The sequence below is a fragment of the Convolutriloba macropyga genome, chromosome 12 (genome assembly GCF_964194025.1).
Source record: "Convolutriloba macropyga chromosome 12, txConMacr16.3, whole genome shotgun sequence".
Classification (NCBI taxonomy): domain Eukaryota; kingdom Metazoa; phylum Xenacoelomorpha; order Acoela; family Convolutidae; genus Convolutriloba; species Convolutriloba macropyga.
Window position 1 is genome coordinate 16,547,320 of NC_134479.1, and position 23,322 is coordinate 16,570,641.

Below are 23,322 nucleotides of genomic sequence, written 5' to 3' on the forward strand. Positions count from 1 at the left end.
TGAGGTGTCGTGATTTACCCCCTGCTTCAATCTAGTAGGACTGATCAGAGCAGGCTTGGGTCTCACACACACGCAATGCTGCGCTTTGATTTTTAAGTCAATTAAATACGGATGCTTCGATCTAATAATTTTCAGCATGCAACAGTAACAACACTGTTTTAATATAACGTTTTAGTTCAGAGACCTAAAATAGACCAAATTTGAGCGATATTGTTGGATTTGTTAAGCAAAAAAATCTATTCAAGGTTTAAAAGTGCAGTTAAATCGTGTTCTTAATTACCGAGTGGGGTTTGGTCACTATTTGTTTGGTTTCGCGGTTTGGTGAGGGAAAAAAGTATTAAGAGGCTAGATCTGCGGGACGCGGACTTTGAATACAACTTTCTGGAATTAGATTCCACGCCTTGAATTTTTTTAGAGTCTACACTAGCAAGAAACTAAATGATCCTGTCGTACTGATCTTGTTTAGATCATAGGAACTCATCATGAAAAATCTACAACTTTTAGTCGATTGAAGAGTCTATTAAGAAACGAATTAAGTTTAAATTGAGCAACCAATAAAAAATGAAGCGCAGAAGTCCAAAACAACGTTCACTCAAACTCATATAAAAATAGTCCTTTCACGGGGTTGGAATAAGATATATGATTATTATCTGAAATTTCGAGCGTTGATTGACTTAATTTTTGAATAGGTCAAAATAGGTCGGAATAGGTCGGAATAGGTCAAAATGCTATTAATTTGACCTCTGGATTCCATTAATATAAAAAAAAGAGATTTGGTCCCACCGGGGTTCGAACCGCAACCTCTAGATTAAGGGGCTTAGGTCCTAACCATTAGGCTATATCCCAGTTGGAACAATCTGTGCGAACGCACAAGTATTATGATCTTTCATTTACGCTTACACGCAATTGTGTCAGCAACATCTTCAGTCCCCAAAACTGATGATTCGAAAACTGGTATCAAATTAACAATAGGGCGAATCAATGAGCCGGATTTTGTTTGAACTTGTGCGGACCGTGCGATGCCGTCGTAACCATAACGTAGACTCAAAATGCGGGCCAGTGGATAATAGCCTCTTGGGCTGTCGCTATCGATTATCCAAACTAGGTCACCGGTTTTCAAGATTTTATCGGAAGGAGTGTTCCATTTACAACGACGATTCAATGGGGGGAGATATTCTTTTAACCATCTTTTCCAAATGGCATTAGCGTACGCTTGCGCTCTGGGGTATCGCTTTCGGTGATTGAAGTCATCGACAGGGGTGAGTGAAGGAAGGCAAGTACTGCGATTCCCCGAAAGAAAATGGTTTGGCGTTATTGCATCTAAATCGTTGGCATCGGAACTTACGGAAGTCAATGGGTGGTGGTTTAGTGACTGTTCCACCAGACAGAAATTAGTGAGGAGTATTTCGTCCGTAAGCCGACGATTGCCAAGGATTGCGTAAAGTATTCGCTTGAAACTCCGCACTAGCCTTTCCCAAACACCTCCGTGGTGCGGTGCAGCAGGTGGATTAAACCTCCATTTTCTTTTTGTCCCAGTTTAGGAAACATAGCAACAGTTCTTTCTCTGTACCAACAAAGTTAGTGCCGTTGTCGGAACGAAAGACCAATGGCATTCCACGACGAGCAATGAAGCGTTCAATACCCATAACACACGAATTTGTATCCATCGAATGTGCAATCTCAACATGAACTGCTCTGGTCGTGAGACAGGTGAGCAGGAAACCCCACCTTTTCTCAGAGGAGCGACGGATCGTGACGTGAAACGGACCAAAGTAGTCAAGACCGACATTCGTAAAAGGTGGACTTTGGAAGGCAAGACGTTCGGACGGAAGATCAGCCATCATAGGTTGAACAGGCTTAGAGCTTCGTTTTCTGCAAAGGACACAATTAAAACGAATCAAACGGAGGATAGAACGAAGCTTCAGAACAGCATACTGCTGTTGGACAAGTGCGCGAAGATAATCGTTACCTTCATGATAATTTTTGAGGTGCATATGGCGTAAGAAAAGGTACACCAGTGGGTGTCGACCGTCGAGGATTATGGGGTGCTTCAAATTGAACTCGAGGTCGGTGAAGCGCTTAATTCGGCCACTGGAACGCAGCAGGCCACCGGGCCCGACAATGGCGTGGTAAGCGTCTTGGCCTAGTATCATCTCGACGTTTGCGTAGTCGTACGTCTTGTTCGGTAATACGCTTAAGTGAGGATATTTTTCTTGAATGGCAGTATTATCAATAATGTCGGAACCTACTCGTAAATTTGTTTTTACATAAGGGAGTAGATCAAACGGAGAGCAAGTGATTTCGCCTATTGGCTGGACAGTAACCTGTACAGATTCCGTTGTTATAGTTTCGTGAGTATTTATGCCATTCACGGTCAGCTTTAATGGGGTACCCTTCAATTGAAGACGACTAGCGAGCTCACTGGATATTCAAGAATGACTACAAGCTGTGTCACAGAGAACAAGTGCTCTAGTACGTACATCTGAGGGACTTAAAAGATCAACTTCAAGAACCTGAAGAAGCCCTTTTACATCAGTTATTGAAGTGAGTCCCGAGGAACTAGTCGTTTCCATAGACTTTGCATTTTCAACTGTATTTGATGAAGTTTTTGTGGAGTTTACTTTGGTCAGCGTGGCAACGTTGCTTTTCTTCTCAGTGCTTACGGGAAAAACGCGTACTGCCCCGCGAAGTAATGTGTTATGGGTGCTTCGGCAGCCCTCAATCGTGCATTTTCGTTGACGTGGACATGTTCGGAATGAATGCTTACCGTTCAAGCACGAAAAACAAAGTTGGTTTTCTGCAGCAATCTTAGCACGCTGCGTAGGGATCTTTTCCTTGAAAGATTGACATCGCCAAATGGGATGTTGACATTTGCAAAGGGCGCAGGGCAATTGATCATTTTTTGCACTCTTGGAAGCTTTATGAGAGATATGTTGTTTTGCATTTGCATTAGCATCAAAGACTTTCGACGAAACTTTTGTTTTTGTTACACTTATGTTACCATTATCCTAATTTTTTCCCTTGAAAGTGATTGCTTTCATGCGCTCATGAGCTTCTGCTTTCTCTTTCAGCCAATCGTTAAAATCTAACATGGTTGGCCTCAACCACTCTTTCTTCACGGTGTGCATTGACCAAGGTTCTTTTAAATTAGGTGGAAGCTTTTGAACTGCCTGATTTAAGAGGGAGGAGCTACGAAGATCTGTGTCATATGACAACGACCTGAATACACCAACGCGACTTGAGACTACAGTAGCAAAGCCTATTATACTGTCTGAGTTATGCATTTTTACCTGTGGATAGCTTGACAATTTATCAAGATGCGCAGTTACCACTGCCTGTGGCTGTCCGAATTTACGCTCAAGCGTTTTCAATGCATCTCTATACATTGACGCACAATAGGCAAATTCTGCAATTGCAGCCTTTGCTTTCCCTGTTACCATTGTTTTTAGGTACGTTAGCTTAACGTCATCACTCAATGTCTGCGAATCGATCGCACTACTAAATTGGCCGCACCATTCATGCCATTGAAGGGGGTCGCCGTTGTATTGGGAAAGTTTCCACTCGGGTAGGGGATCTCTCTTGCTGAAGCTAAGCAACTCGGCTTTTACTGTTACTTGTTGAGATGCCGAAGAGTGCGGCAAAGAAGGATGTTGCATGGGTAGTGAATTTTGAGAGTAAGGCAGAGGGGACAAAACGGGGGGATATCCCGGTAGGAGTGGTGCTGTTTGCAACGCCTGGTTATCTACTAATGAACTAGAAATTGGATTATGGTAGTACGTTGTACCACCTACGGTGCTTACTGAAACAGGTAGGCTTGCCGTGACATTAACATTGGACCTCTGCGGAGCGATCGGGAAAGCATTTGATCTGGTGCTTAATGGAACATTAGCGAGGGTCCATGTATTCAAGTTAGGCCTGAAGTGACTGTGTGGTATTGATAAAGCCTGGTGGTGGAGTGGGCTTGCCGCAGCTGCAGGCAAATTTGCTTCTAATTGCGCTGCCAAGTGGTTGAGTTGAGCCTCGGCCGGGAAAGCATTATATCGATTATGTTGAGGGGTGTATGCTGCTGTCAAAAAATCATGAGCTGGAGATGAAGTTTGTAAATTTCCGGTGTTTTGTGGGTGGTTCGCGTATGCATTGCCTTTCAGAGACAAGCTAGATTGATTTGTTTGAAAAAACAAACCACGGTAGTAAGCAGATTCTTGATCAGCAAGAGACTGCCAGAACTGCATTGTATTGTTCTGCAGGCCTTCGTTTTGATTGTTTACTTCGGAGATCGGATTATTGAGTTCAGGCTCTTCGCTGCCTTGATTGATTTGCTGGATAAGATCATCATTTCTAGCCAAATCTGACGGTTGAGGAATCAATTGTGGTGCGTGCTGTTGGTTTTGATTGCTCATTTCTGATCGATGGTTCTCAAAAATAAGATTATCGACAGTATTACTCTGTTCTTGGACGAAGGAGTTACTAATTTGTTCATCTGCTGCCGCGGGTGAAATAGCTTGATCGAAATAGGCGCTGGATTTTTTCTGTTTGCACGTCAAGATGGCTGTTTTTTGCTACCAACTGACTCAACCCATTCTTTGACGCAATTTTTGCTCTTTGTTGAGTAGATACTGCCATGTTTTGAGGAACTATTAGTGGCGGTCTCTAAAAGCAAAGATTCATGGTCCATTAAGTTGATTTTCTGCATTTTAGCTTCAACGAGACGTTTTCAATTTTCCTCATGCATTTTCTCGAGGTCTATTTGACGTTTCTTAGAAAACATTTATATCTCATGCCTTCTCTCAGCCATTTCACGTTCTTTCTCTGCCATCTCAATTTCATACTCTCTTTCAGCTATTCGAGCAGCCGCTTTGTTTTCTTCCTCCACTTCTTCTCGTCTAATTTTTGCTAATAAAAAGTCTTTCCTGTGAGTGGATGAAGCCTTCGGAGAGGTACCAGCAGACAAGGATTTGTGGGATCTTTGAGAGCTCTTCTTTGAATTTTCGTTGTCCTGAGTGGAGTCTGTATAGTCTCAGTCATTTTCCATATACTCATCGTGTATTTTATTCACAACTGCCAGCCATTCTTCTAATTCGGACTGAAGTTTCTCCGCTTGTTCAGTCTTAGCTGCAAGACTATTCATGCTATCATTTTTTGTTATACAATTTTCGAGTAGATCTTTGCATTTGGTAACCAAACTCTCTACTCTCACTCGCCTCGCTTTTTCATGGATAGCGTCATCAATGCTTTCGTAAAGTTTGCACAACTCTTTCTCAATCTTGGCCCTTGCATCATACACCTTAGAAACTTTGCTTGTAAATGGATTTGACATAATGGGAGAAAGAATACAACAATAGATTAACTTACAGATTTGGTGAACAAACAGAAAGGGAAGGTGAAACAATATTGAACTTAGTGCACTGCAAAATTGGGATTTTAGGACAACAATATAGGAGATAGAAGAAATTGGGAGATAGAACAAATTAGATAGAACAAAGTGATCAAAAATTGGACAATTCTCGTGACAGGGGAAATAGAAGTTAGGGCGTAACTCGAGGAACGGGAGATTGGGAGGGGAGAATGACTGAGTCTCAATTACTATAGTTTCCATAATCCCTGTAGTTTAAACTGGGGATACAGAACCCACAATCATTTGAGACTCAGAAAGCAAAACCCCAAAGCGTAATAGGAATATAGTATTCGCGCGCAACAAGAGGAATGGAAACGCTGAGTCGCGACCACGCAGCGATCGAAAGACGAAACGGGAAAAACTGTGGATCGGCGGATGCGATAATTGAAAACCTTGACAAGGTGAGTGGTCCCAATCGAACGACACTACAATAACCACGCAACGAAAGCAGGACACGAGGGTGCGACTGAGTCCCACAACAAACAAGCTCTATAACCCCTAGTAATTAAACTGAGGTCATCGAGCCGGAAAAAATAGGACTCAGTGGAAACTCGAAGTTAACGCCACTTCAGCGGTGAGTTTCTTATTCTTTTTGGCTCTACGGCGTCGTTTATTGAGTTTGCTATGACGAGTTTTCTTACGCAAACGGCGAAGTAATTTCTGATGCGTTAAAATTATTGTTAACGACTTAAGTTCCAAATGAACTTTCTGGTGTAATTGATAGTACTCATTTACTAATTTTGGATCTTTCTGTTTCCGCTTTGACACTAGGTCAATCAGTACATGAATAGTCAAAACGTCTGTTTGCTTAAGAAAACCAAAGATATTTGGTGCTGCGTTTCGCGGGCAATAAACTATAGCTTTCACACGAGTTTGGTAAATTTCTAGCACATTAGAAAGTTCGGAGAACGCTAGTGCTCGAAAATTATTCGTTCGGTGAGAAGTAAACGAATTGTTTATAGCGTCGAGTCAGATTATGACATCAGTTTTGTGCCGGAAGACGTAATCCAACTGATATTGTACCGTTTTTCTTTCGTTAACAGCAAAAGGATTTAAACTTAAACTCGGAAGTGAAAATACAGGGCTTTTATACCAATTTTGAGCGCTTTTTGGTAGACTATTGATGGCGCGGAACAACCAACTAGCGCCCAAAATGAATACCATCGGCTCACATCAACGTGTATTTACCGTATTGGGACAAAAAAACTACGAACCTTTCTTGTTTTTGGTGTTTTTTGAGATTTTTTCTCAAAAATTGGTAAAAACGACAATTCTCAAAAATTTGGTCAAAATTCAAATTTCTTGTTGAATACCTGTTTTATACTGTTACTCCAACTACACTGAACAATAATTTACCAGTTTATCAAAAATTTGACCAAATTTTCGATTTTTCAAATTTTCGACCTAACAATAGCAAAAAAATTCGATAAATTTATCGAATTCTTTGAAAGCTGGTTTTTCAAGTTCCTACCCCTTCATTACGTTCGACCAATATCAATTTATCAGTTACGACTGAGTTTAATTTTTTTTCGAATATAACCAGTTTTTTCTAAGTTTTTACGCGTTTTTCGTCAATTGCGGCTACTTTCGCCTTTTCTGGTGAAATCCGTCTTTTTCTAACCCAATCTATCTCGGTCTTACAGTTTTTTGTGATGCTCGGTTGCGCTGCCCTGAAGACCACGTCAGAATGCTCCAGTCACCCAATATACATGTAAAAATGATGACTGAAACCACCTCTTTCACTTTTTTGGGCTGGGAAGCCGACACTTCACAAGTGTTCACAAGTCCAGTTGTTGTTGTGCTCCGTGATTTTTTCTCTCGGTGGACCAAAATGTCCGCTCTTGTTGCGATAACTTTCAAAAAGATCAATACTCAAAGTCTTAATAAAAATAAAACTAATAAGAATTCAAGACTTAATTTCTTGAGATCGGCAATGTATCGGAACAAAGTCGATATAGCAAACAAAATCCTGTTTCGGTACAAGAAATCCAAATTTTTTGTATTTCTCAACATATAAGATTCACCGTATAAGACTCAACGTAAAAGGCTCAATGTACGTAAGGTTTACTGCATCAGACAATTAGCAAGGTTGTCGGCCAAACGTAATTGATGCTCTTTTCAAGGTCGGAATAGGTCAAAATGCTATTAATTTGACCTCTGGATTCAATTAATATAAAAAAAAGAGATTTGGTCCCACCGGGGTTCGAACCGCAACCTCTAGATTAAGGGGCTTAGGTCCTAACCATTAGGCTATATCCCAGTTGGAACAATCTGTGCGAACGCACAAGTATTATGATCTTTCATTTACGCTTACACGCAATTGTGTCAGCAACATCTTCAGTCCCCAAAACTGATGATTCGAAAACTGGTATCAAATCAACAATAGGGCGAATCAATGAGCCGGATTTTGTTTGAACTTGTGCGGACCGTGCGATGCCGTCGTAACCATAACGTAGACTCAAAATGCGGGCCAGTGGATAATAGCCTCTTGGGCTGTCGCTATCGATTATCCAAACTAGGTCACCGGCTTTCAAGATTTTATCAGAAGGAGTGTTCCATTTACAACGACGATTCAATGGGGGGAGATATTCTTTTAACCATCTTTTCCAAATGGCATTAGCGTACGCTTGCGCTCTGGGGTATCGCTTTCGGTGATTGAAGTCATCGACAGGGGTGAGTGAAAGAAGGCAAGTACTGCGATTCCCCGAAAGAAAATGGTTTGGCGTTAATGCATCTAAATCGTTGGCATCGGAAATTACGGAAGTCAATGGGTGGTTGTTTAGTGACTGTTCCACCAGACAGAAATTAGAGTCTACAAAAAAGGGTCTATAAAGGTCTACAATATCATCAAAACAAGATTTTGAGACACATGAAACCGAATGCATGTCACTTCTAAGAGGGCAGCACTAGATGAAGCCATGTAGATCTTGACATATTTGGAACAATTTTACTAGTTTGGGATTCTCCTAATTGGCAATTGACAACCTTTACAGTCACGATGACAGAATTAGTTGAAGTTCAGTCTATGTCCGTGATGACAGTGGATATCATAAGTGAAGTTTTATAATAAAAGTGCAGTTAAATCGTTTCTCCCAGAATGATATGTGCGACCCAAGCAAGTTATGATCAGGTTGCGTTGCGCACAGGAGTACCAGACCATCCGGACTGAAATCGGCTTCTGATCAGACCAACTTGAGTTTCGCACTGGGAGTTTCCCCCTACTGACACTTTCAACTATTGCAAAAATCTTTGGCAGAGTGTCTTGTTTTCACAGAAATTGATGTCATTTTATGTATATGGTATCTGAGTTCTTCAGTAAGAGATTTTTTGTATCAAACAAAGAAAAAAAATTTACGATCAACAGCAATTACCAAAATTTTAGCGTGGTCTCCTCACCGTGAGGTTCCTCAACTAAAATCGGGAACTAAATTTTTGCGCGTGCGTCTGGTGGCACGAATATTATGCAACCACTAATCTATGGGGTTTTGGGCACAAATGGAAAAAAAATCCCGGAAAAAATCCCCTCGTGGGTAAGTTATCATTTTTGGGAACTGGCCATTTTCTCTGTTTGACCTCTTGGTTCTGAGCAGACTTTCCAGGCAACAGAAGGTTTTCTGATCAGAACGTAACGACTTGGGATATGGCGCTGTCGAAACCATCCAGATCATATAATGGAACTTTCAGACTCCAGAAAACGATATTATCAGACTGTCCATACTCTTTTCAGAGCTCTGATCTGATTTTGCAGACCTTAGGTACTCCTGCCATGCTTTGTTGAGGTGTCGTGATTTACCCCCTGCTTCAATCTAGTAGGACTGATCAGAGCAGGCTTGGGTCTCACACACACGCAATGCTGCGCTTTGATTTTTAAGTCAATTAAATACGGATGCTTCGATCTAATAATTTTCAGCATGCAACAGTAACAACACTGTTTTAATATAACGTTTTAGTTCAGAGACCTAAAATAGACCAAATTTGAGCGATATTGTTGGATTTGTTAAGCAAAAAAATCTATTCAAGGTTTAAAAATGCAGTTAAATCGTGTTCTTAATTACCGAGTGGGGTTTGGTCACTATTTGTTTGATTTCTCGGTTTGGTGAGGGATAAAAGTATTAAGAGGCTAGATCTGCGGGACGCGGACTTTGAATACAACTTTCTGGAGTTAGATTCCACGCCTTGAACTTTTTTAGAGTCTACACTAGCAAGAAACTAAATGATCCTGTCGTACTGATCTTGTTTAGATCAGAGGAATTCATCATGAAAAATCTACAACTTTTACTCGATTGAAGAGTCTATTAAGAAATGAATTAAGTTTAAATTGAGCAACCATTAAAAAATGAAGCGCAGAAGTCCAAAACAACGTTCACTCAAACTCAAATAAAAATAGTCCTTTCACGGGGTTGGAATAAGATATATGATTATTATCTGAAATTATGAGCGTTGATTGACTTAACTTTTGAAAGGTAAGTTGAAGAACTAATTACTGTGTCAGCTTTTAAAACACAAATTTCATATATGGTGTGCCCCTAACTTTCGGTTAAAGTTTTTCAACAAAACATCAAATTTAACTTAATAAGCCATATTTCCAGAGAGAATTGAAAGTAATCATCGACAATTATGTATGTGTCCGCTCTCGTTGCGATAACTTTCAAAAAGATCAATACTCAAAGTCTTAAAAAAAATAAAACTAATAAGAATTCAAGACTTATTTTCTTGAGATCGGCAATGTATCGGAACAAAGTCGATATAGCAAACAAAATCCTGTTTCGGTACAGGAAATCCAAATTTTTTGTATTTCTCAACATATAAGATTCACCGTATAAGACTCAAAGTATAAGGCTCAATGTACGTAAGATTTACTGCATCAGACAACTAGCAAGGTTGTAATAGCCAAAGCGTAATAGGAATATAGTATTCGCGCGCAACAAGAGGAATGGAAACGCTGAGTCGCGACCACGCAGCGATCGAAAGACGAAACGGGAAAAACTGTGGATCGGCGGATGCGATAATTGAAAACCTTGACAAGGTGAGTGGTCCCAATCGAACGACACTACAATAACCACGCAACGAAAGCAGGACACGAGGGTGCGACTGAGTCCCACAACAAACAAGCTCTATAACCCCTAGTAATTAAACTGAGGTCATCGAGCCGGAAAAAATAGGACTCAGTGGAAACTCGAAGTTAACGCCACTTCAGCGGTGAGGTTCTTATTCTTTTTGGCTCTACGGCGTCGTTTATTGAGTTTGCTATGACGAGTTTTCTTACGCAAACGGCGAAGTAATTTCTGATGCGTTAAAATTATTGTTAACGACTTAAGTTCCAAATGAACTTTCTGGTGTAATTGATAGTACTCATTTACTAATTTTGGATCTTTCTGTTTCCGCTTTGACACTAGGTCAATCAGTACATGAATAGTCAAAACGTCTGTTTGCTTAAGAAAACCAAAGATATTTGGTGCTGCGTTTCGCGGGCAATAAACTATAGCTTTCACACGAGTTTGGTAAATTTCTAGCACATTAGAAAGTTCGGAGAACGCTAGTGCTCGAAAATTATTCGTTCGGTGAGAAGTAAACGAATTGTTTATAGCGTCGAGTCAGATTATGACGTCAGTTTTGTGCCGGAAGACGTAATCCAACTGATATTGTACCGTTTTTCTTTCGTTAACAGCAAAAGGATTTAAACTTAAACTCGGAAGTGAAAATACAGGGCTTTTATACCAATTTTGAGCGCTTTTTGGTAGACTATTGATGGCGCGGAACAACCAACTAGCGCCCAAAATGAATACCATCGGCTCACATCAACGTGTATTTAACGTATTGGGACAAAAAAACTACGAACCTTTCTTGTTTTTGGTGTTTTTTGAGATTTTTTCTCAAAAATTGGTAAAAACGACAATTCTCAAAAATTTGGTCAAAATTCAAATTTCTTGTTGAATACCTGTTTTATACTGTTACTCCAACTACACTGAACAATAATTTACCAGTTTATCAAAAATTTGACCAAATTTTCGATTTTTCAAATTTTCGACCTAACAATAGCAAAAAAATTCGATAAATTTATCGAATTCTTTGAAAGCTGGTTTTTCAAGTTCCTACCCCTTCATTACGTTCGACCAATATCAATTTATCAGTTACGACTGAGTTTAATTTTTTTTCGAATATAACCAGTTTTTTCTAAGTTTTTACGCGTTTTTCGTCAATTGCGGCCACTTTCGCCTTTTCTGGTGAAATCCGTCTTTTTCTAACCCAATCTATCTCGGTCTTACAGTTTTTTGTGATGCTCGGTTGCGCTGCCCTGAAGACCACGTCAGAATGCTCCAGTCACCCAATATACATGTAAAAATGATGACTGAAACCACCTCTTTCACTTTTTTGGGCTGGGAAGCCGACTCTTCACAAGTGTTCACAAGTCCAGTTGTTGTTGTGCTCCGTGATTTTTTCTCTCGGTGGACCAAAATGTCCGCTCTTGTTGCGATAACTTTCAAAAAGATCAATACTCAAAGTCTTAATAAAAATAAAACTAATAAGAATTCAAGACTTAATTTCTTGAGATCGGCAATGTATCGGAACAAAGTCGATATAGCAAACAAAATCCTGTTTCGGTACAGAAAATCCAAATTTTTTGTATTTCTCAACATATAAGATTCACCGTATAAGACTCAACGTAAAAGGCTCAATGTACGTAAGGTTTACTGCATCAGACAATTAGCAAGGTTGTCGGCCAAACGTAATTGATGCTCTTTTCAAGGTCGGAATAGGTCAAAATGCTATTAATTTGACCTCTGGATTCAATTAATATAAAAAAAGAGATTTGGTCCCACCGGGGTTCGAACCGCAACCTCTAGATTAAGGGGCTTAGGTCCTAACCATTAGGCTATATCCCAGTTGGAACAATCTGTGCGAACGCACAAGTATTATGATCTTTCATTTACGCTTACACGCAATTGTGTCAGCAACATCTTCAGTCCCCAAAACTGATGATTCGAAAACTGGTATCAAATTAACAATAGGGCGAATCAATGAGCCGGATTTTGTTTGAACTTGTGCGGACCGTGCGATGCCGTCGTAACCATAACGTAGACTCAAAATGCGGGCCAGTGGATAATAGCCTCTTGGGCTGTCGCTATCGATTATCCAAACTAGGTCAGCGGCTTTCAAGATTTTATCGGAAGGAGTGTTCCATTTACAACGACGATTCAATGGGGGGAGATATTCTTTTAACCATCTTTTCCAAATGGCATTAGCGTACGCTTGCGCTCTGGGGTATCGCTTTCGGTGATTGAAGTCATCGACAGGGGTGAGTGAAAGAAGGCAAGTACTGCGATTCCCCGAAAGAAAATGGTTTGGCGTTAATGCATCTAAATCGTTGGCATCGGAAATTACGGAAGTCAATGGGTGGTTGTTTAGTGACTGTTCCACCAGACAGAAATTAGAGTCTACAAAAAAGGGTCTATAAAGGTCTACAATATCATCAAAACAAGATTTTGAGACACATGAAACCGAATGCATGTCACTTCTAAGAGGGCAGCACTAGATGAAGCCATGTAGATCTTGACATATTTGGAACAATTTTACTAGTTTGGGATTCTCCTAATTGGCAATTGACAACCTTTACAGTCACGATGACAGAATTAGTTGAAGTTCAGTCTATGTCCGTGATAACAGTGGATATCATAAGTGAAGTTTTATCATAAAAGTGCAGTTAAATCGTTTCTCCCAGAATGATATGTGCGACCCAAGCAAGTTATGATCAGGTTGCGTTGCGCACAGGAGTACCAGACCATCCGGACTGAAATCGGCTTCTGATCAGACCAACTTGAGTTTCGCACTGGGAGTTTCCCCCTACTGACACTTTCAACTATTGCAAAAATCTTTGGCAGAGTGTCTTGTTTTCACAGAAATTGATGTCATTTTATGTATATGGTATCTGAGTTCTTCAGTAAGAGATTTTTTGTATCAAACAAAGAAAAAAAATTTACGATCAACAGCAATTACCAAAATTTTAGCGTGGTCTCCTCAGCGTGAGGTTCCTCAACTAAAATCGGGAACTAAATTTTTGCGCGTGCGTCTGGTGGCACGAATATTATGCAACCACTAATCTATGGGGTTTTGGGCACAAACGGAAAAAAAAATCCCGGAAAAAATCCCCTCGTGGGTAAGTTATCATTTTTGGGAACTGGCCATTTTCTCTGTTTGACCTCTTGGTTCTGAGCAGACTTTCCAGGCAACAGAAGGTTTTCTGATCAGAACGTAACGACTTGGGATATGGCGCTGTCGAAACCATCCAGATCATATAATGGAACTTTCAGACTCCAGAAAACGATATTATCAGACTGTCCATACTCTTTTCAGAGCTCTGATCTGATTTTGCAGACCTTAGGTACTCCTGCCATGCTTTGTTGAGGTGTCGTGATTTACCCCCTGCTTCAATCTAGTAGGACTGATCAGAGCAGGCTTGGGTCTCACACACACGCAATGCTGCGCTTTGATTTTTAAGTCAATTAAATACGGATGCTTCGATCTAATAATTTTCAGCATGCAACAGTAACAACACTGTTTTAATATAACGTTTTAGTTCAGAGACCTAAAATAGACCAAATTTGAGCGATATTGTTGGATTTGTTAAGCAAAAAAATCTATTCAAGGTTTAAAAATGCAGTTAAATCGTGTTCTTAATTACCGAGTGGGGTTTGGTCACTATTTGTTTGATTTCTCGGTTTGGTGAGGGATAAAAGTATTAAGAGGCTAGATCTGCGGGACGCGGACTTTGAATACAACTTTCTGGAATTAGATTCCACGCCTTGAATTTTTCCAAAATGTCCGCTCTTGTTGCGATAACTTTCAAAAAGATCAATACTCAAAGTCTTAATAAAAATAAAACTAATAAGAATTCAAGACTTAATTTCTTGAGATCGGCAATGTATCGGAACAAAGTCGATATAGCAAACAAAATCCTGTTTCGGTACAGGAAATCCAAATTTTTTGTATTTCTCAACATATAAGATTCACCGTATAAGACTCAAAGTATAAGGCTCAATGTACGTAAGATTTACTGCATCAGACAACTAGCAAGGTTGTCGGCCAAACGTAATTGATTCTCTTTTCAAGGTCGGAATAGGTCAAAATGCTATTAATTTGACCTCTGGATTCCATTAATATAAAAAAAAAGAGATTTGGTCCCACCGGGGTTCGAACCGCAACCTCTAGATTAAGGGGCCTGGGTCCTAACCATTAGGCTATATCCCAGTTGGAACAATCTGTGCGAACGCACAAGTAATATGATCTTTCATTTACGCTTACACGCAATTGCGTCAGCAACATCTTCAGTCCCCAAAACCGATGATTCGAAAACTGGTATCAAATTAGCAATAGGGCGAATCAATGAGCCGGATTTTGTTTGAACTTGGGCGGACCGTGCGATGCCGTCGTTACCATAACGTAGACTCAAAATGCGGGCCAGTGGATAATAGCCTCTTGGGCTGTCGCTATCGATTATCCAAACTAGGTCACCGGCTTTCAAGATTTTATCGGAAGGAGTGTTCCATTTACAACGACGATTCAATGGGGGGAGATATTCTTTTAACCATCTTTTCCAAATGGCATTAGCGTACGCTTGCGCTCTGGGGTATCGCTTTCGGTGATTGAAGTCATCGACAGGGGTGAGTGAAGGAAGGCAAGTACTGCGATTCCCCGAAAGAAAATGGTTTGGCGTTATTGCATCTAAATCGTTGGCATCGGAACTTACGGAAGTCAATGGGTGGTTGTTTAGTGACTGTTCCACCAGACAGAAATTAGTGAGGAGTATTTCGTCCGTAAGCCAAGGATTAACACGATTACCAAGGATTGCGTAAAGTATTCGCTTGAAACTCCGCACTAGCCTTTCCCAAACACCTCCGTGGTGCGGTGCAGCAGGTGGATTAAACTTCCATTTGACTCCCTTTTGTGCCAGCTCCGAAGCAATTTTCTTTTTGGCCAAGTTTAGGAAACATAGCAACAGTTCTTTCTCTGTACCAACAAAGTTAGTGCCGTTGTCGGAACAAAAGACCAATGGCATTCCACGACGAGCAATGAAGCGTTCAATACCCATAACACACGAATTTGTATCCATCGAATGTGCAATCTCAACATGAACTGCTCTGGTCGTGAGACAGGTGAGCAGGAAACCCCACCTTTTCTCAGAGGAGCGACGGATCGTGACGTGAAACGGACCAAAGTAGTCAAGACCGACATTCGTAAAAGGTGGACACTGGAAGGCAAGACGTTCGGACGGAAGATCAGCCATCATAGGTTGAACAGGCTTAGAGCTTCGTTTTCTGCAAAGGACACAATTAAAACCAATCAAACGGAGGATAGAACGAAGCTTCAGAGCAGCATACTGCTGTTGGACAAGTGCGCGAAGATAATCGTTACCTTCATGATAATTTTTGAGGTGCATATGGCGTAAGAAAAGGTACACCAGTGGGTGTCGACCGTCGAGGATTATGGGGGCTTCAAATTGAACTCGAGGTCGGTGAAGCGCTTAATTCGGCCACTGGAACGCAGCAGGTCACCGGGCCCGACAAACGGCGAATAAGCAGCAATAGGGCTTCTTTTACTGATTTTCTTTGAACTGCGGAGTTGCATAAGCTCAATTGGGAAAGACTCTGCTTATGTAAGAAGCTGCAGTTTTTTTCTGCTGTAATAATTTCCTCAGGTTCTACTATGTTTCCATCTACAGATCGGTAGGTGGCGTGCCGTGAAAGAATTCGTAGGATATACGCAACGATTCGAAGAATTTTTGGATACGAACTGTATTTGTGCAGATGAATGCTGAAATCAGAATTTAAAGAGTTGGACTGTAGGGTTGAACAGTTGTCCAAAGGGTTGGGATCAGCTGCTTGACGCTTCAACTTGATGTTCGACACCATTTCGGTGCCCGGGCGAAACGGAAAGTCAGATGTACGAAGAAAATCAGGACCACGTAACCAAGCGCTGTTCTGCAACGCCTCAGAGGACAATCCCCTTGTGCCGGTGTCAACCGGGTTGTTCTGCGTTGCCACGTGATGCCATTTATCGACTGTTGTTCCCTCTAGAATCTCAGAGACACAATTTGCGACAAATATAGGCTGTTTCTCTAGGGAATTCAACCACTGAAGGACTGTGGTACTATCTGTCCACATAAACGTGCGTTGAATCTGTATGGTAAGCGCCTCGCATATTTCCTCCCTGAGGCGGGATGCCAGCAAAGCCGCTTGGAGCTCAAGTTTAGGAACGGTGAGAACTTTCATCGGAACAACTCGTGCCTTTCCAATGACGAAGGCTAGTTCTGTTGTTTTTTCGTTGTCTGAGGAATTCACGAGAGCACGCAAAAACGCAACTGGGCTGAACAACTCCTGTGAACTGTACCCAAAAACATTTAATTTTAAGTGCTCGAACGAACCGGGGAAGTAGCTCCTAGATATTTTCATTAGCCCAAGTTTTGGTAATTCTGAGCTCCAGGACTCGAAACGCTCAATCATTTCCTTTGGGAGTACATCATCCCAGCGCTGACCGTGAAGTCGCCAGACATCTTTGAGTAGGAGCCGCGTTTTCACAGTGAAAAGGGAAACAAGCCCAATTGGATCAAATATTTTTGATACAAGACTCAATACCAGCCTTTGAGTAACAGCTGTCGAGGCATCACATATTGTTCGGCGGCTAACAACTAGTGTGTCATTTACATGATCCCACTTCAAACCTAGAACGTGAGATGATGACTCCTCCCTTGAGGCGCCTATTTCTTTTGGAACCTGTTCAACTGATTTGTACTCCAGCTCCTCGAGGAGGCCAGGGACATTGCTGATGAACCTAGTCAGCTTGAAACCTCCCCTGTTCAGTAGTTCGATCAAATCACGCGATATTTTTTTACTATGATGGGTGACTCCATTGAGTCAAGGTAACCATCCATATAAAATTTTTGACAAACGGCTTGCGCCGCCTCGGGAAAATCTGAATTATTGTCTCTCGCGGTACGCAATAACGCATAATTAGCGCAAGTTTGTGCACCGAATATGTGTCATGTGTACTGGTATACCTCAATGTTCATTGAGGGATCTTCCCGCCACAGGAACGCAAAACTGACTGTTCCGCTGGCAAAACACCTACTTGTAAAAACTTACCCTCAATATCAGCAGAAACAGCGAAATGATGCCGACGAAAGCGCATCAGAGTGTGGACTAGACTCTGCAACAGTTCTGGACCGGTGAGTAAAACACTGTTCAAGGATATACCCTGAAACTTTGAAGCACCATTCAACACCCTACGAACTTTTTCAGGCTTGTTGGGCTTTACAACCGGGTGATGAGGTAGATACCATTCTCTTCCGGCGCAATGCTTGTCGTCTCGACTTTCCACTTTAATAACATAGCTTTTATCGAGATCGTCTTGAATTGTCTCTGCATAACGCTTGTACAAAAAGGGATCTTTACTTAATCTCTTTTCCAATGATTTGAACTGCACCATTGCTGAAAAAAAATTGTTGGGGAGTTTTACTTCGTCTGAAGACCAAAGCATGCCTACATGATATCGGCCATCATTGTGTACGGTGGATTGTTCGAGGATCGCAGTTGCTCGATGGTCAAATGCTGAACGGGGATCGACCGGCTTGACAGCCCCATATGACTCCATGTCATACCAGGATTTTATTTGGATGCTAACTCGGAATCTTGTTTAGCTACTGCTTTGAAACAAGTACAAATCAGACCAGATGAAGGTGGCAACGGACCGCTTAATACCCATCCCAACGGTAAGCGAACGGCAACGGGTGAGGATTTTGATTCGGTTTCAAAATAATCGATCGGGTGGATGGCGTGGTAAGCGTCTTGGCCTAGTATCATCTCGACGTTTGCGTAGTCGTACGTCTTGTTCGGTAATACGCTTAAGTGAGGATATTTTTCTTGAATGGCAGTATTATCAATAATGTCGGAACCTACTCGTAAATTTGTTTTTACATAAGGGAGTAGATCAAACGGAGAGCAAGTGTTTTCGCCTATTGGCTGGACAGTAACCTGTACAGATTCCGTTGTTATAGTTTCGTGAGTATTTATGCCATTCACGGTCAGCTTTAATGGGGTACCCTTCAATTGAAGACGACTAGCGAGCTCACTGGATATCCAAGAATGACTACAAGCTGTGTCACAGAGAACAAGTGCTCTAGTACGTACATCTGAGGGACTTAAAAGATCAACTTCAAGAACCTGAAGAAGCCCTTTTACATCAAGTGAGTCCCGAGGAACTAGTCGTTTCCATAGACTTTGCATTTTCAACTGTATTTGATGAAGTTTTTGTGGAGTTTACTTTGGTCAGCGTGGCAACGTTGTTTTCTTCTCAGTGCTTACGGGAAAAACGCGTTCTGCCCCGCGAAGTAATGTGTTATGAGTGCTTCGGCAGCCCTCAGTCGTGCATTTTCGTTGACGTGGACATGTTCGGAATGAATGCTTACCGTTCAAGCACGAGAAACAAAGTTGGTTTTCTGCAGCAATCTTAGCACGCTGCGTAGGGGTCTTTTCCTTGAAAGATTGACATCGCCAAATGGGATGTTGACATTTGCAAAGCGCGCAGGGCAATTGATAATTTTTTGCACTCTGGGAAGCTTTATGAGAGATATGTTGTTTTGCATTTGCATTAGCATCAAAGACTTTCGACGAAACTTTTGTTTTTGTTACACTTATGTTACCATTATCCTCATTTTTTCCCTTGAAAGTGATTGCTTTCAAGCGCTCATGAGCTTCTGCTTTCTCTTGCAGCCAATCGTTAAAATCTAACATGGTTGGCCTCAACCACTCTTTCTTCACGGTGTGCATTGACCAAGATTCTTTTAAATTAGGTGGAAGCTTTTGAACTGCCTGATTTAAGAGGGAGGAGCTACGAAGATCTGTGTCATATGACAATGACCTGAATACACCAACGCGACTTGAGACTACAGTAGCCAAGCTGATTATACTGTCTGAGTTATGCATTTTTACCGGTGGATAGCTTGACAATTTATCAAGATGCGCAGTTACCACTGCCTGTGGCTGTCCGAATTTACGCGCAAGCGTTTTCAATGCATCTCTATACATTGACGCACAATAAGCAAATTCTGCAATTGCAGCCTTTGTTTTCCCTGTTATTATTGTTTTTAGGTACGTTAGCTTAACGTCATCACTCAATGTCTGCGAATCGATCGCACTACTAAATTGGCCGCACCATTCACGCCATTGAAGGGGGTCGCCGTTGTATTGGGAAAGTTTCCACTCGGGTAGGGGATCTCTCTTGCTGAAGCTAAGCAACTCGGCTTTTACTGTTACTTGTTGAGATGCTGAAGAGTGCGCCAAAGAAGGATGTTGCATGGGTAGTGAATTTTGAGAGTAAGGCAGAGAGGACAAAACGGGTGGATATCCCGGTAGGAGTGGTGCTGTTTGCAACGCCTGGTTATCTACTAATGAACTAGAAATTGGATTATGGTAGTACGTTGTACCACCTACGGTGCTTACTGAAACAGGTAGGCTTGCCGTGACATTAACATTGGACCTCTGCGGAGCGATCGGGAAAGCATTTGATCTGGTGCTTAATGGAACATTAGCGAGGGTCCATGTATTCAAGTTAGGCCTGAAGTGACTGTGTGGTATTGATAAAGCCTGGTGGTGGAGTGGGCTTGCCGCAGCTGCAGGCAAATTTGCTTCTAATTGCGCTGCCAAGTGGTTGAGTTGAGCGTCGGCCGGGAAAGCATTATATCGATTATGTTGAGGGGTGTATGCTGCTGTCAAAAAATCAAGAGCTGGAGATGAAGTTTGTAAATTTCCGGTGTTTTGTGGGTGGTTCGCGTATGCATTGCCTTTCAGAGACAAGCTAGACTGATTTTTTTGAAAAAACAAACCACGGTAGTAAGCAGATTCTTGATCAGCAAGAGACTGCCAGAACTGCATTGTATTGTTCTGCAGGCCTTCGTTTTGATTGTTTACTTCGGAGATCGGATTATTGAGTTCAGGTTCTTCGTAGCCTTGATTGATTTGCTGGATAAGATCATCATTTCTAGCCAAATCTGACGGTTGAGGAATCAATTGTGGTGCGTGCTGTTGGTTTTAATTGCTCATTTCTGATCGATGGTTCTCAAAAATAAGATTCTCGACAGTATTACTCTGTTCTTGGACGAAGGAGTTACTAATTTGTGCATCTGCTGCCGCGGATGAAATAGCTTGATCGAAATAGGCGCTGGATTTTTTCGGTTTGCACGTCAAGATGGCTGTTTTTTGCTACCAACTGACTCAACCCATTCTTTGACGCAATTTTTGCTCTTTGTTGAGTAGATACTGCCATGTTTTGAGGAACTATTAGTGGCGGTCTCTAAAAGCAAAGATTCATGGTCCATTAAGTTGATTTCCTGCATTTTAGCTTCAACGAGACGTTTTCGGTTTTCCTCATGCATTTTCTCGAGGTCTATTTGACGTTTCTTAGAAAACATTTATATCTCATGCCTTCTCTCAGCCATTTCACGTTCTTTCTCTGCCACCTCAGTTTCATACTCTCCTTCAGCTATTCGAGCAGCCGCTTTGTTTTCTTCCTCCACTTCTTCTCGTCTAATTTTTGCTAATAAAAAGTCTTTCTTGCGAGTGGATGAAGCCTTCGGAGAGGTACCAGCAGACAAGGATTTGTGGGATCTTTGAGAGCTCTTCTTTGAAGTTTCGTTGTCCTGAGTGGAGTCTGTATAGTCTCAGTCATTTTCCATATACTCATCGTGTCTTTTATTCACAACTGCCAGCCATTCTTCTAATTCGGACTGAAGTTTCTCCGCTTGTTCAGTCTTAGCTGCAAGACCCATCAGGCTATCATTTTTTGTTATACAATTTTCGAGTAGATCTTTGCATTTGGTAACCAAACTCTCTACTCTCACTCGCCTCGCTTTTTCATGGATAGCGTCATCAATGCTTTCGTAAAGTTTGCACAACTCTTTCTCAATCTTGGCCCTTGCATCATACACCTTAGAAACTTTGCTTGTAAATGGATTTGACATAATGGGAGAAAGAACACAACAATAGATTAACTTACAGATTTGGTGAACAAACAGAAAGGGAAGGTGAAACAATATTGAACTTAGTGCACTGCAAAATTGGGATTTTAGGACAACAATATAGGAGATAGAACAAATTGGGAGATAGAACAAATTAGATAGAACAAAGTGATCAATAATTGGACAATTCTCGTGACAGGGGAAATAGAAGTTAGGGCGTAACTCGAGGAACGGGAGATTGGGAGGGGAGAATGACTGAGTCTCAATTACTATAGTTTCCATAACCCCTGTAGTTTAAACTGGGGATACAGAACCCACAATCATTTGAGACTCAGAAAGCAAAACCCCAAAGCGTAATAGGAATATAGTATTCGCGCGCAACAAGAGGAATGGAAACGCTGAGTCGCGACCACGCAGCGATCGAAAGACGAAACGGGAAAAACTGTGGATCGGCGGATGCGATAATTGAAAACCTTGAAAAGGTGAGTGGTGCCAATCGAACGACACTACAATAACCACGCAACGAAAGCAGGACACGAGGGTGGGACTGAGTCCCACAACAAACAAGCTCTATAACCCCTAGTAATTAAACTGAGGTCATCGAGCCGGAAAAAATAGGACTCAGTGGAAACTCGAAGTTAACGCCACTTCAGCGGTGAGTTTCTTATTCTTTTTGGCTCTACGGCGTCGTTTTTTGAGTTTGCTATGACGAGTTTTCTTACGCAAACGGCGAAGTAATTTCTGATGCGTTAAAATTATTGTTAACGACTTAAGTTCCAAATGAACTTTCTGGTGTAATTGATAGTACTCATTTACTAATTTTGGATCTTTCTGTTTCCGCTTTGACACTAGGTCAATCAGTACATGAATAGTCAAAACGTCTGTTTGCTTAAGAAAACCAAAGATATTTGGTGCTGCGTTTCGCGGGCAATAAACTATAGCTTTCACACGAGTTTGGTAAATTTCTAGCACATTAGAAAGTTCGGAGAACGCTAGTGCTCGAAAATTATTCGTTCGGTGAGAAGTAAACGAATTGTTTATAGCGTCGAGTCAGATTATGACATCAGTTTTGTGCCGGAAGACGTAATCCAACTGATATTGTACCGTTTTTCTTTCGTTAACAGCAAAAGGATTTAAACTTAAACTCGGAAGTGAAAATACAGGGCTTTTATACCAATTTTGAGAGCTTTTGGTAGACTATTGATGGCGCGGAACAACCAACTAGCGCCCAAAATGAATACCATCGGCTCACATCAACGTGTATTTACCGCATCGGGACAAAAAAACTACGAACCTTTCTTGTTTTTGGTGTTTTTTGAGATTTTTTCTCAAAAATCGGTAAAAACGACAATTCTCAAAAATTTGGTCAAAATTCAAATTTTTTGTTGAATACCTGTTTTATACTGTTACTCCAACTACACTGAACAATAATTTACCAGTTTATCAAAAATTTGACCAAATTTTCGATTTTTCAAATTTTCGACCTAACAATAGCAAAAAAAATTCGATAAATTTATCGAATTTTTTGAAAGCTGGTTTTTCAAGTTCCTACCCCTTCATTACGTTCGACCAATATCAATTTATCAGTTACGACTGAGTTTAATTTTTTTTCGAATATAACCAGTTTTTTCTAAGTTTTTACACGTTTTTCGTCAATTGCGGCCACTTTCGCCTTTTCTGGTGAAATCCGTCTTTTTCTAACCCAAATTATCTCGGTCTTACAGTTTTTTGTGATGCTCGGTTGCGCTGCCCTGAGGACCACGTCAGAATGCTCCAGTCACCCAATATACATGTAAAAATGATGACTGAAACCACCTCTTTCACTTTTTTGGTCTGGGAAGCCGACTCTTCACAAGTGTTCACAAGTCCAGTTGTTGTTGTGCTCCGTGATTTTTTCTCTCGGTGGATCAAAATGTCCGCT

At 41.2% G+C, this 23,322-nt stretch overlaps 2 protein-coding genes across 3 annotated transcripts in view; one reads left to right on the forward strand and one right to left on the reverse strand.

The window, feature by feature from the left end:
• Window positions 1–23,322, forward strand: part of LOC142350883 (polyribonucleotide 5'-hydroxyl-kinase Clp1-like) — a 438,433-nt gene that overhangs the window by 335,159 nt on the left and 79,952 nt on the right. The gene's annotated exons all lie outside the window — the stretch shown is intronic.
• Window positions 4,769–17,875, reverse strand: LOC142350403 (uncharacterized). The gene is made up of 5 exons (XM_075402250.1): window positions 17,496–17,875; window positions 16,154–17,242; window positions 15,274–15,708; window positions 5,149–5,297; window positions 4,769–5,007 (listed from the first exon to the last, which is right to left on the reverse strand). The coding sequence occupies exons 1-5, from the start codon at window positions 17,873–17,875 to the stop codon at window positions 4,769–4,771; spliced, it is 2,292 nt and encodes a 763-aa protein (XP_075258365.1).

Coding starts and splice junctions, on each gene's coding strand:
- LOC142350403 (XM_075402250.1), bottom strand. CDS start 17,875: ATGGTGCAGTTCAAATCATTGGAAAAGAGATTAAGTAAAGATCCCTTT. Junction 17,243..17,495: donor GGTGTTTTGCCAGCGGAACA/GTCAGTTTTGCG, acceptor ACTACTGAACAG/GGGAGGTTTCAAGCTGACTA. Junction 5,298..15,273: donor CACGGAGGTGTTTGGGAAAG/GCTAGTGCGGAG, acceptor TCCATTTACAAG/CAAAGTTTCTAAGGTGTATG.